General features: G+C 55.1%; 2 protein-coding genes across 2 annotated transcripts; both read left to right on the top strand.

Moving 5' to 3' along the window:
- Positions 1 to 386: 386 nt before the first annotated feature.
- LOC146757953 (protocadherin beta-15-like) lies at positions 387 to 4639 on the top strand. The gene is made up of 2 exons (XM_085518988.1): positions 387 to 3077; positions 3845 to 4639. Exons 1-2 carry the CDS (start codon positions 639 to 641, stop codon positions 3932 to 3934), a joined length of 2529 nt encoding a protein of 842 aa, XP_085375114.1. The 5' UTR covers positions 387 to 638; the 3' UTR covers positions 3935 to 4639.
- A 2513-nt stretch (positions 4640 to 7152) lies between these two features.
- Positions 7153 to 11508, top strand: LOC146757952 (protocadherin beta-15-like). The gene is made up of 2 exons (XM_085518986.1): positions 7153 to 9948; positions 10715 to 11508. Exons 1-2 carry the CDS (start codon positions 7513 to 7515, stop codon positions 10802 to 10804), a joined length of 2526 nt encoding a protein of 841 aa, XP_085375112.1. The 5' UTR covers positions 7153 to 7512; the 3' UTR covers positions 10805 to 11508.
- Positions 11509 to 13521: the final 2013 nt, after the last annotated feature.

Here is a 13521-nt window from a genome sequence, read left to right as displayed (position 1 = left end):
GGAAGGAAGGAAGGAAGGAAGGAAGGAAGGAAATGTAATAATACAGTTATGAAATTTTAAAAAAGGAGATATGAAAGCAACAGTGAATTACTCAGACTAAAATAAGAGAATAATGCTTAACGGTGAATGAAGATGAGATCGAAGCATTTGCTTCCAAGACTTTTCCTTTTCTGGCTTTCTGGCACTGTTGCTCATATTCTCACACATCTGTGATTCCCCCATCTGTTCAAGTTCCTGAAGGTCCTGCGTGGATAAATAAAAGGGAAGGGGAAATGGAAAACACCACTACGGAACGAATGGAAAAACACTTAGGAAAACATTTTGCCATTCCTCAAAAGAATGGACTATTTAACCGGAGCCTTATGGTTAACGACTGGAAGAGGTAAGGAGATCGCAGAAGCAAAGACACAGGAGCGATTCCTGTTTGTGCCGCTGGGTGGGGATGTTGGCCACGGAGCGGCAGCTCCCTCTGCCCGCAGCGCTTTCAGGCGCAGGCGCCCAGAAGAGCCGTGCGAGCTGCTCGGGAAGGGCGGCGGGGCACGGAGCCGGGCGCTCGGGGGCTTTGGGGCCGAGCTGCTGGCAAAGGCTTTGGGCTTTTGGGTGCCGAGCGTCGGGGCCGGCGAGAAAGGCTGCGAGCGATGGGGGCCGCTGGGAAAGGCCGGCTGTGGCGGAGAGGGACGGCGAGCGGGAGCCGGAGCGGCGGCGGCGGCGGCGGCGGCGAGAGGCAAGTGCTGCTGTGGCTGGTGTGCGTTTGCGTGTGGGAGAGCGGGGCCGAAACGCTGCGCTATTCCGTGGCGGAGGAAATGGCGAGGGAGTCGTTGGTGGGCAACGTGGCCCAGGACCTGGGGCTTTCTCCGAGCCAGCTGGCGGCTCGCAAGGCGCGCGTGGTGTCCGAGGGGAGCGAGCAGCATTTCCGCCTGGATCCGCACAGCGGCGTCCTGACGGTGACGGAGACGCTGGACCGAGAGCGGATCTGTCCGCACAGCGAGAGCTGCGCGCTCTTCTTTAAGCTGTTCTTTGAGAACCCGGTGCAGCTGATCCGCGGGGAGGTGGAGGTTCGGGACGTGAACGACAACTCGCCCGAGTTCCCGCAGAAGGAGGTTGTTCTGGAGATTGTCGAAACGACATTACCCGGATCTCGGTTCCCGCTAGGAAATGCTCAAGATGAGGACGTGGGTATTAACGGTTTGCAGAATTACACCCTCTCCCCAAACTCTCATTTCTCCATTGCTCTCGAAAAAGGAGATGATGGAGCCAAATATGCGGAACTCGTCCTTGAGAGGCAGTTGGACCGGGAGGAGCAGCCGGAGCTGCATTTGCTGCTCACTGCCATAGACGGGGGCTCGCCGCCCAGGTCGGGCACGGCTCAGGTCCGGGTGGTGGTGCTGGATGCCAACGACAACATGCCGGTGTTCTCACGGGAGGTGTACGAGGTGCGAGTGGCCGAGAACAGCCCCCCGGGGCAGCTGGTGGTCCGGGTGTCGGCCACGGATCCCGACGAAGGATCCAACGGCAAAGTGCGGTACGAGTTCACGCAGGCATCTGCGCGGTCCAAACACCTCTTTGATCTTAACGCTGATACCGGGGTAATTCTAGTGTCCGGTATCCTGGATTTCGAGGAAGCGAAATCACACAAATTGGTAGTGAGAGCCACGGACGGCGGTGGTCTGTCTGCGCACTGCAAAGTTCACGTTGAGGTGCTGGACGTGAACGACAACGCGCCCGAGATCACGCTGAGCTCCGTGAGCGCGTCCATCCCCGAGGACGCCCCGCTCCGCACCGTGGTGGCCCTGTTGAGCGTGCGGGACCGCGACTCCGGCGACAACGGGCGGACGGAGTGCGCCATCGAGGGCGACGTGCCGTTCAGGCTGACGGCCGCTTTCGCCGAGCACTACGAGCTGCGCACCAGCGCGGCCCTGGACAGGGAGACGACGGGCGAGTACAACGTGAGCATCGTGGCCACGGACTGGGGCCGGCCGCGGCTGAGCGCCCGCGAGAGCGTGTGGGTGCGCGTGGGCGACGTGAACGACAACGCGCCGCGCTTCACGCAGGCGGCGTACAGCATGTCGGTGAGCGAGAACGACGCGGGCGCGGTGCGGCTGGGCAGCGTGAAGGCGACGGACTCGGACGCGGGCGCGAACGGGCGCGTGAGGTACGCGCTGGTGCGGGAGGAGGGCTCGGAGGCGGCCGCCGTGTCGGTGGACGCCGAGAGCGGGGCCGTGTCGGTGGTGCGTCCGCTGGACTACGAGCAGGTGCGCGCCGTGGAGGTGACGGTGGTCGCGGCCGACGGGGGCTCTCCGTCGCGGAGCGCCACGGCGCTGCTGCGGGTGCTGGTGCGGGACGAGAACGACAACGCGCCCGTGGTGCTGCACCCGCCGTCCGACGGCGGCGCGGCGCTGGGCGAGCTGGTGCCGCGGCGGGCGCCGGCGGGCTACCTGGTGGCCAAGGTGGTGGCGGTGGACGCGGACGCGGGGCAGAACGCGTGGCTGTGCTACGAGCTGGCCAAGGCGACGGAGCCGGGGCTGTTCCGCGTCGGGCTGCACAGCGGCGAGGTGCGCACGGCGCGCGCCGTGGGCGAGCGCGACGCGGCCCGGCACCGCCTGGTGGTGCTGGTGCGGGACCGCGGGCGGCCGCCGCGCTCCGCCAGCGCCACCCTGGCCGTGGCCCTGGCCGACGGCTTCTCCGAAGAGCACCTAAGGGCCGGCCAAGAGGCGCCGGCCGCCGAGCCCGACGCCCGCCTCACCCTCTACCTCAGCGTCTGCTTGGCCTGCGTGTCCGCGCTCTTCGTGGCCAGCGCCACGGCCGCCGTGGCCGCCAAGCTCAGGCGGGCCCGAAGGGGCGAGCCGGGGCCCTTGCCCGTCTTCCCGCAGTCGGCCGCCGACAGCAGCGCCGGCTCCCTGCCCCGCAGCTACGTCTACGACGTGCGCCTCGCCGCCGGCACCGTCAACAGCGAGTTCCGCTTCCTCGGGCCGCTCTTCCCCTGCTTCCCCGCCGGGCTGCCGCCGGGCTCGGCCGAGCAGCGGAGCTCGCTCTGCTCGGCCGGCCTCGGGCAAGAAGAAGGAGACTGGGCTGTGCAGGTGAGAGAGCGGAGCGCGGGGGACCGCGGTGGGGGAATGCGGGGGTGCGCGGTCTCTCGGAGAGGGCGTTGAGGAAGAGTGGGAACGAGCGTTTGGCCCCGAGTGCTTCTGTGGGTTGGCGGGAGCTTTATAGAGGCCGTGGGTGTGATGGCTTCTTGTTTTTCCTTCAAAGCTTTAGAGACAGTATAAGTGATATTATCACCTCTGTGCCTCTTTTACCTCTATTGCTGAGTTCCCACATTCATTTTTATCTCTATAATTTAGCATTAGGTGACGTTATTTGTTCCTGAGGAAACGGTTTGTGTCTGCTCCACACTTCCTGATTCATAAACGATTTCTGTTTATACTTTTCTGAGGTCCATATGTAGGGCCTTATGTAAGTCGTATGTAAGGCTATAGGGCTTTTTACTGCTTAGGTGTTCATAGTATCATCACAGTGTCACAGTCTCGTGCGGGTTGGAAGGGACCTTAGAGATCATCGAGTCCAACCCCCGGGATTCGAACCTCTGTGTAGCAGAGCGGCACTTCTACCACTTGTTGCGCCACAGGGGGATTCGAACTCCGGGCCCCAGAGTTGCAGGGTGGCGTCCCTAACCACTGCGCCACCGGGGCACACGAGTCATGTCCCCGCCCTGCTCTTCCTTTATCTCTGGGTAGGGGAAATTGGTCTCCCATTCTCATTGGTTCAGATGAGCTTTCTCAGCTGCTCTTTGACACCTGCTTACCTTTAGCATCCCAAAGTTAGTCCTCTGCTCTGTTCTTTGCAGGGCCGAGCTCCCCTCTCTGAAGGCACAGCTCCCGGGGCAGCGGAGGAGAATGCCAGTTTGGATCAAAACCCCTGGCTCAGCCATCAGTAAGGGAGGAGAAGGAGAAGCATCTCGCTCCTCATGGACAGATAACTTCCAGGTGAAATGAAAGGGAGACCCAACATGCACCAAGAAGTGACAGGGAAGTGGAGTACTGCTCTGTGAGAGCTCAATGACACATGGACACACCTCTTAATCAGTACTTTATTCTTGTATTTATTCAGAAATTTGTAATATTTGGATGTGGATGCATGCTAGGAATAATTAGATGTTATATCTAATTGTGGTAGTGCTATTGTTCCTAATTATTAAGTGAATACTGGAGGAAAATATGCTGAACCCTTTCATACATCTGTTTTTATGCATCCTTTTTTGTTGTCAGGTGGGCTCTGTAATGATGTAATCTATTCCATGCCAGGCTGTGTAGCTGTTAATCAAAGCTAAATGTTGCCAGCAAAGTTACTCTTTAGTAACACCGAGCTGCTGACTGCCATAGAGGTGGCTGGCATTCACACAGTGCTCATTCAACCAGCAGCACTCTTTGAACACTGTATTCATTTTTGCTTTGGTTTGGTTCCTTTACCTGCACAAAGCCAAGGTGAATGGTTCTTTTGCATTTCAGGGTTACGGATTAGAAGATAATGGAATATTCAAAGCAATTTGTTATTTCCAGTTACTTCCTTTTGGGTTTTTTTTTTCTTTCCTCGAGTTGAATGCCTTGTTACAGATACCAATAAAATCTACTGAGAAATCTGACAGAATGTGAGCTTTACTCATATGTGCAAAGTTATTATTGTAGTTAAAAGGTGCACTAAGCATCACTGTTGCTGTCCTGGCCTTCTACACCTGAAGTTGAAGGACAGCATGTCCCTATGAAATGAGGTCAGTCATTACGGGTAGTGTCTGCGGAAGCTCTTCTCCACCTGGATCTGTTCCCTGCCACATTGTTGTCAGTGATCAGGTTACAATAAAAGAAGGGCACGGGTCCACTTTCCTCTCTCTGAGGTCCTAGGGGTGAACCAGGAGCAGTGGTAAGAGCATATGGAAACAGATACCAGGATGTGCAGTAACTGCTGTGTGACATGACTGAGGAGCTGCATTCCCAACCTTGTGTGCTGATGATGCCACACAACTGTTTTTTATAACAAGTTTCTGTGCTGCTGATTGTCCTGTTTGCCATGGGAATAGAGCTCACTTCCTTTGTAGTGGCTGATATGGTTTGTTTTACCTTTAGGAGACCAACCATGTTTAGAACAGTGACTACTAAGTTTTTGCTGAGCAGTGCTGCACAGAGCCAAGGACATTTTTGCTTGTATTACAACATGGGGCCAGCGACTGCTTGTGTCCTGGCTGGGCATTGGCAAGTAGGTGTATCCAGTCTTTATTTTTTGTATCTACAGGTGGTTATGCATCACTTCTTTTCTCTATCTCTATCTCTTATCTGAGTGGTGTCCCCAACTTGTCTTGGGATCACTATTCTCCATCATCTTTTTCAGTGGATCAAGACAGTGGGATCAAATACAACCTTGCCTAGTTTGAAGATGATGCTTCATGTGAGTGGCACATTCGGCGCAATAGATGGTAGGGATGATATCCAAAGGACCTACTCAGAAGGCTCAGAAACTACAGACTACAGATCCTCATGTCTGTTCTGGGGAAGACTGGGGAACAGATTCTTCCGAAAGCCATATTAAGACACATGCAAGAAAAGAAAGTGACACAAAACAGCCAACACTGCTTCAACGAGGGCAGAACCTGTCTGATCCACCTGATGTACTTCTATGGGGAAGGAACACATCACAAGACAAAGGAAGAGTAAGCAATGTCATCCAGATGGACTTGTGCAAGGCCTTTGTCAACAGCTTTATCTCTAAGTTAAAGAGATATGCATTTGAATGGTGGACTGTGCAGTGGGCAAGGAACCGAATGAATGCTTACAGGCATAGGATTGTGGTCAACAGCTCCATGTGGCCAACAGCTGGAGGGCTGGAGTGACAAGTGGTGTCCCCTGGAGTCTGCACTGGGACCAATGCTCTTCAAAATCCTTGTCAGGGAATCTGGACAGTGGAATCAAATGCACCCTCTGCAAGTTTGCTGGTAACATTTTTTAGAGTGGTACATTTGATAGAGTAGAAGGAAGGGTCACCATTCAAAGAGGCCTGGAAAAGCTTGAAAAGTGAGCCCCTGTGAAGTGAATAAGCTTCATCAGGTTGAAGTAGCTTGAAATTGGCTCAGGTCATTTGCAAGTTTGAGCACAGTCTGGGAAACGAAGTAACAGAGAGCTGCCCTGTGGAGAAGGGCTTATAGTTTCAGGTGGACCAAAGCTATGACATGAGCCATAAATGCAAGCATACAACTCAGATGTCCAACTGTATTCTGGACTCCATTAAAAGAGAGATAGCAGAGTGATGGAGGTGATTTTCCTTCGCTGCTTTGCCCTCTTTAGGATCCACCTGGAGTATTGTGTCCAGGTCTGTGGCCACCAGCACTGATGTGGAGCAATTGAAGCAGGATGAAGGTAGGCTGTGAAGATGACCAGAAGTGTGAAGAGCCTCCACTACAAATAAAGGCTGAAGTAGCCTGATTTGTTTGGCCTGGAAAAGGACCTAGGGATAACTCATTGTGGCCTTTCAATACTTACAGGGAATTTATAAAGCAAGGGTGACGAAGTCTATGCCTTCTGCACCTTTCCATTCCCTTCCACTGCCCTGTTGTCTTTATTGCTTCATTTTTGGAATCCCCAGACGTCAATATCTCCAAATTGTGAACGTAGTTTGCATCTTTTAGATTTGTTTGTATACAGCTGGGGACAACTTTCAATCGGGCGTGAGAGCTTTGTTGTGTTGTGATAAAATCAAGCACAGCTATAAAGGTGGGAATGTTTGTCATATCAGAGAAGAACAAGGCCTTTCACACAGGAAAGCATGAGAGCCCTGGATCCTTCAGGTGAGATGCTATACCACACCCAATGTGAAGAAAGCAGCACCAGGATTCGGTCCTAGAGGAGAATCATCTTCCTGGTATGACAGCAAGCTGGAGTGCTTGTGAATCATTTCCTTACAGCAGCTTTCCCTGTAAGCTCTCTGGCACCAGTTATCACATTCAGTTATGCTATGTGTTCACGTGCAACGGTTCTTAATTATCAATTGCTGATTCAAAGAAGAGAAAATGAGGAAAATATGCCAATGCCAGCGATGGAAAGGACAAAATATGATGCAAATTCCACTCTGCACTGAGCAAAGAGTTCGCCGTGGAGACCTGAGAAGTAAAACCCAGAGCAGAACTCTGCGAGCAAGCAGGCAGCCTGCTGCCAAAGGCGGCGAGTATTTAAATTGGCTTTTGGAGTCGCGTGTGCAAGAGGAAAGGAGATTCGAACCGGGAACTGGTCGGAAAAAGGAACAGGAGCAATTCCAGTTTGTGCCGCTGGGTGGGGATGTTGGCCACGGAGCGGCAGCTCCCTCTGCCCGCAGCGCTTTCAGGCGCAGGCGCCCAGAAGAGCCGTGCGAGCTGCTCGGGAAGGGCGGCGGGGCACGGAGCCGGGCGCTCGGGGGCTTTGGGGCCGAGCTGCTGGCAAAGGCTTTGGGCTTTTGGGTGCCGAGCGTCGGGGCCGGCGAGAAAGGCTGCGAGCGATGGGGGCCGCTGGGAAAGGCCGGCTGTGGCGGAGAGGGACGGCGAGCGGGAGCCGGAGCGGCGGCGGCGGCGGCGGCGGCGAGAGGCAAGTGCTGCTGTGGCTGGTGTGCGTTTGCGTGTGGGAGAGCGGGGCCGAAACGCTGCGCTATTCCGTGGCGGAGGAAATGGCGAGGGAGTCGTTGGTGGGCAACGTGGCCCAGGACCTGGGGCTTTCTCCGAGCCAGCTGGCGGCTCGCAAGGCGCGCGTGGTGTCCGAGGGGAGCGAGCAGCATTTCCGCCTGGATCCGCACAGCGGCGTCCTGACGGTGACGGAGACGCTGGACCGAGAGCGGATCTGTCCGCACAGCGAGAGCTGCGCGCTCTTCTTTAAGCTGTTCTTTGAGAACCCGGTGCAGCTGATCCGCGGGGAGGTGGAGGTTCGGGACGTGAACGACAACGCCCCCGAGTTCCCGCAGAAGGAGATGGTTTTAAAGATTATCGAAACGGCATCTATCGGTTCACGGTACCCCCTACTAAGAGCGCGGGATAAAGACTCGGGGATTTACGGCTTGCGGAATTACAGTCTCTCCCCAAACTCACATTTTTCGATAGTTCAAAAAGGAGAAAAAGGCGCTGAATTCGCGGATCTCGTCTTGCAGAAGCAGCTGGACAGGGAGGAGCAGCCGGAGCTGCATTTGGTGCTCACGGCCACGGACGGGGGCTCGCCACCACGGTCGAGCACGGCTCAGGTCCGGGTGGTGGTGCTGGATGCCAACGACAACATGCCGGTGTTCTCGCGGGAGGTGTACGAGGTGCGAGTGGCCGAGAACAGCCCCCCGGGGCAGCTGGTGGTCCGGGTGTCGGCCACGGATCCCGACGAAGGATCCTACGGCAAAGTGCAGTACGAGTTCACAGAGTTGACAGATCGGTCTATGCGGCTCTTTGATCTCAACGCTGATACCGGTGAGATTCGGATCGTCGGTAATCTGGATTTCGAGGAAGCAAAAACGCACAAACTGGTAGTGAGAGCCAGCGACGGCGGGGGTCTGTCTGCGCACTGCGATGTTCACGTGGAGGTGCTGGACGTGAACGACAATGCGCCCGAGATCGAGCTGAGCTCCGTGAGCGCGTCCATCCCCGAGGACGCCCCGCCCCGCACCGTGGTGGCCCTGTTGAGCGTGCGGGACCGCGACTCCGGCGACAACGGGCGGACGGAGTGCGCCATCGAGGGCGACGTGCCGTTCAGGCTGACGGCCGCTTTCGCCGAGCACTACGAGCTGCGCACCAGCGCGGCCCTGGACAGGGAGACGACGGGCGAGTACAACGTGAGCATCGTGGCCACGGACTGGGGCCGGCCGCGGCTGAGCGCCCGCGAGAGCGTGTGGGTGCGCGTGGGCGACGTGAACGACAACGCGCCGCGCTTCACGCAGGCGGCGTACAGCATGTCGGTGAGCGAGAACGACGCGGGCGCGGTGCGGCTGGGCAGCGTGAAGGCGACGGACTCGGACGCGGGCGCGAACGGGCGCGTGAGGTACGCGCTGGTGCGGGAGGAGGGCTCGGAGGCGGCCGCCGTGTCGGTGGACGCCGAGAGCGGGGCCGTGTCGGTGGTGCGTCCGCTGGACTACGAGCAGGTGCGCGCCGTGGAGGTGACGGTGGTCGCGGCCGACGGGGGCTCTCCGTCGCGGAGCGCCACGGCGCTGCTGCGGGTGCTGGTGCGGGACGAGAACGACAACGCGCCCGTGGTGCTGCACCCGCCGTCCGACGGCGGCGCGGCGCTGGGCGAGCTGGTGCCGCGGCGGGCGCCGGCGGGCTACCTGGTGGCCAAGGTGGTGGCGGTGGACGCGGACGCGGGGCAGAACGCGTGGCTGTGCTACGAGCTGGCCAAGGCGACGGAGCCGGGGCTGTTCCGCGTCGGGCTGCACAGCGGCGAGGTGCGCACGGCGCGCGCCGTGGGCGAGCGCGACGCGGCCCGGCACCGCCTGGTGGTGCTGGTGCGGGACCGCGGGCGGCCGCCGCGCTCCGCCAGCGCCACCCTGGCCGTGGCCCTGGCCGACGGCTTCTCCGAAGAGCACCTAAGGGCCGGCCAAGAGGCGCCGGCCGCCGAGCCCGACGCCCGCCTCACCCTCTACCTCAGCGTCTGCTTGGCCTGCGTGTCCGCGCTCTTCGTGGCCAGCGCCACGGCCGCCGTGGCCGCCAAGCTCAGGCGGGCCCGAAGGGGCGAGCCGGGGCCCTTGCCCGTCTTCCCGCAGTCGGCCGCCGACAGCAGCGCCGGCTCCCTGCCCCGCAGCTACGTCTACGACGTGCGCCTCGCCGCCGGCACCGTCAACAGCGAGTTCCGCTTCCTCGGGCCGCTCTTCCCCTGCTTCCCCGCCGGGCTGCCGCCGGGCTCGGCCGAGCAGCGGAGCTCGCTCTGCTCGGCCGGCCTCGGGCAAGAAGAAGGAGACTGGGCTGTGCAGGTGAGAGAGCGGAGCGCGGGGGACCGCGGTGGGGGAATGCGGGGGTGCGCGGTCTCTCGGAGAGGGCGTTGAGGAAGAGTGGGAACGAGCGTTTGGCCCCGAGTGCTTCTGTGGGTTGGCGGGAGCTTTATAGAGGCCGTGGGTGTGATGGCTTCTTGTTTTTCCTTCAAAGCTTTAGAGACAGTATAAGTGATATTATCACCTCTGTGCCTCTTTTACCTCTATTGCTGAGTTCCCACATTCATTTTTATCTCTATAATTTAGCATTAGGTGACGTTATTTGTTCCTGAGGAAACGGTTTGTGTCTGCTCCACACTTCCTGATTCATAAACGATTTCTGTTTATACTTTTCTGAGGTCCATATGTAGGGCCTTATGTAAGTCGTATGTAAGGCTATAGGGCTTTTTACTGCTTAGGTGTTCATAGTATCATCACAGTGTCACAGTCTCGTGCGGGTTGGAAGGGACCTTAGAGATCATCGAGTCCAACCCCCGGGATTCGAACCTGTGTGTAGCAGAGCGGCACTTCTACCACTTGTTGCGCCACAGGGGGATTCGAACCCGGGCCCCAGAGTTGCAGGGTGGCGTCCCTAACCACTGCGCCACCGGGGCACACGAGTCATGTCCCCGCCCTGCTCTTCCTTTATCTCTGGGTAGGGGAAATTGGTCTCCCATTCTCATTGGTTCAGATGAGCTTTCTCAGCTGCTCTTTGACACCTGCTTACCTTTAGCATCCCAAAGTTAGTCCTCTGCTCTGTTCTTTGCAGGGCCGAGCTCCCCTCTCTGAAGGCACAGCTCCCGGGGCAGCGGAGGAGAATGCCAGTTTGGATCAAAACCCCTGGCTCAGCCATCAGTAAGGGAGGAGAAGGAGAAGCATCTCGCTCCTCATGGACAGATAACTTCCAGGTGAAATGAAAGAGAGACCCAACATGCACCAAGAAGTGACAGGGAAGTGGAGTACTGCTCTGTGAGAGATCAATGACACATGGACACACCTCTTAAACAGTACTTTACTCTTGTATTTATTCAGAAGATTTGTAATATTTGGATGTGGATGCATGCTAGGAATAATTAGATGTTATATCTAATTGTGGTAGTGCTATTGTTCCTAATTATTAAGTGAATACTGGAGGAAAATATGCTGAACCCTTTCATACATCTGTTTTTATGCATCCTTTTTTGTTGTCAGGTGGGCTCTGTAATGATGTAATCTATTCCATGCCAGGCTGTGTAGCTGTTAATCAAAGCTGAATGTTGCCAGCAAAGTTACTCTTTAGTAACATTGAGCTGCTGGCTGCCATAGAGGTGGCTGGCATTCACACAGTGCTCATTCAACCAGCAGTGCTCTTTGAACGCTGTATTCATTTTTGCTTCGGTTTGGTTCCTTTCCCAGCACAAAGCCAAGATGAATGGTTCTTGTGCATTTCAGGGTTACGGAGTAGAAGATAATGGAATATTCAAAGCAATTTGTTATTTCCAGTTACTTCCTTTTGGGGTTCTTTTCTTTCCTTGAGTTGAATGCCTGGTGACAGATACCAATAAAATCTACTGAGAAATCTGACAGAATGTGAGCTTTACTCATATGTGCAAAATTATTATTGTACTTAAAAGGTGCATTAAGGATCATTGTTGCTGTCCTGGCCTTCTACACCTGAAGTTGAAGGACAGCATGTCCCTATGAAATGAGGTCAGTCATTACGGGTAGTGTCTGCGGAAGCTCTTCTCCACCTGGATTTGTTTCCTGCCACAGTTGTGCACGTGATCAGGTTACAATAAAAGAAGGGCACGGGTCCACTTTCCTCTCTCTGAGGTCCTAGGGGTGAACCAGGAGCAGTGGTAAGAGCATATGGAAACAGATACCAGGATGTACAGTAACTGCTGTGTGACATGACTGAGGAGCTGCATTTCCAACCTTGTGTGCTGATGATGGCCCACAACTGGTTTTTATAACAAGTTTCTGTGCTGCTGATTGTCCTGTTTCCCATGGGAATAGAGCTCACTTCCTTTGTAGTGGCTGATATGGATTGTTTTACCTTTAGGAGACCAACCACGTTTAGAACAGTGACTACTAAGTTTTTGCTGAGCAGTGCTGCATAGAGCCAGGGACATTTTTGCTTGTATTACAACATGGGGCCAGTGACTGCTTGTGTCCTGGCTGGGCATTGGCAAGTAGGTGTATCCAGTCTTTATTTTTTGTATCTGCAGGTGGTTATGCATCACTTCTTTTCTCTATCTCTTATCTGATTGGTGTCCCCTACTTGTCTCGGGATCACTATTCTCCATCATCTTTTTCAGTGGATCAAGACAGTGTGATCAAATACAACCTTGTCTAGTTTGAAGATGATGCTTCATGTGAGTGGCACATTCGGCGCAATAGATGGTGGGGATGATATCCAAAGGACCTACTCAGAAGGCTCAGAAACTACAGACTACAGATCCTCATGTCTCTTCTGGGGAAGACTGGGGAACAGATTCTTCCGAAAGCCATATTAAGACACATGCAAGAAAAGGAGGTGATAGATACATTGCAGCCAGCACTGCTTCAACGAGGGCAGAACCTGTCTGATCCATCTGATGTACTTCTATGGGGAAGGAACACATCACAAGACACAGGAAGAGTAAGCAATGTCATCCAGATGGACTTGTGCAAGGCCTTTGTCAACAGCTTTATCTCTAAGTTAAAGAGATATGCATTTGAATGGTGGACTGTGCAGTGGGCAAGGAACCGATTGAATGCTTACAGGCATAGGATTGTGGTCAACAGCTCCATGTGGCCAACAGCTGGAGGGCTGGAGTGACAAGTGGTGTCCCCTGGAGTCTGCACTGGGACCAATGCTCTTCAAAATCCTTGTCAGGGAATCTGGACAGTGGAATCAAATGCACCCTCTGCAAGTTTGCTGGTAACATTTTTTAGAGTGGTACATTTGATAGAGTAGAAGGAAGGGTCACCATTCAAAGAGCCCTGGAAAAGCTTGAAAAGTGAGCCCCTGTGAAGTAAATGAGCTTCATCAGGTTGAAGTGGCTTGAAATTGGCTCAGGTCAATTGCAAGTTTGAGCACAGTCTGGGAAATGAACTAACAGAGAGCTGCCCTGTGGAGAAGGGCTTATAGTTTCAGGTGGACCAAAGCTATGACATGAGCCATAAATGCAAGCATACAACTCAGATGTCCAACTGTATTCTGGACTCCATTAAAAGAGAGATAGCAGAGTGATGGAGGTGATTTTCCTTCGCAGCTTTGCCCTCTTTAGGATCCACCTGGAGTACTGTGTCCAGGTCTGTGGCCAGCCAGCACTGATTGGAGCAATTGAAGCAGGATGAAGGTAGGCTGTGAAGATGACCAGAAGTGTGAAGAGCCTCCACTACAAATAAAGGCTGAAGTAGCCTGGTTTGTTTGGCCTGGAAAAGGACCTGGGGAGAACTCATTGTGGCCCTTCAATACTTACAGGGAATTTATAAAACAAGGGTGATGAAGTCTATGCCTTCTGCTCCTTTCCTTTCCTTTCCACTGCACTGTTGTCTTTATTGCTTCATTTTTGGAATCCCCAGACGTCAATATCTCCAAATTGTGAACGT

The sequence above is a fragment of the Coturnix japonica genome, chromosome 18 (genome assembly GCF_054131305.1).
Source record: "Coturnix japonica strain WE chromosome 18, WE-NBRP24, whole genome shotgun sequence".
Lineage (NCBI taxonomy): Eukaryota > Metazoa > Chordata > Aves > Galliformes > Phasianidae > Coturnix > Coturnix japonica.
The sequence above is the reverse complement of the archived record's forward strand: the minus strand, read 5'-3'. Positions and strand labels throughout refer to the sequence as shown.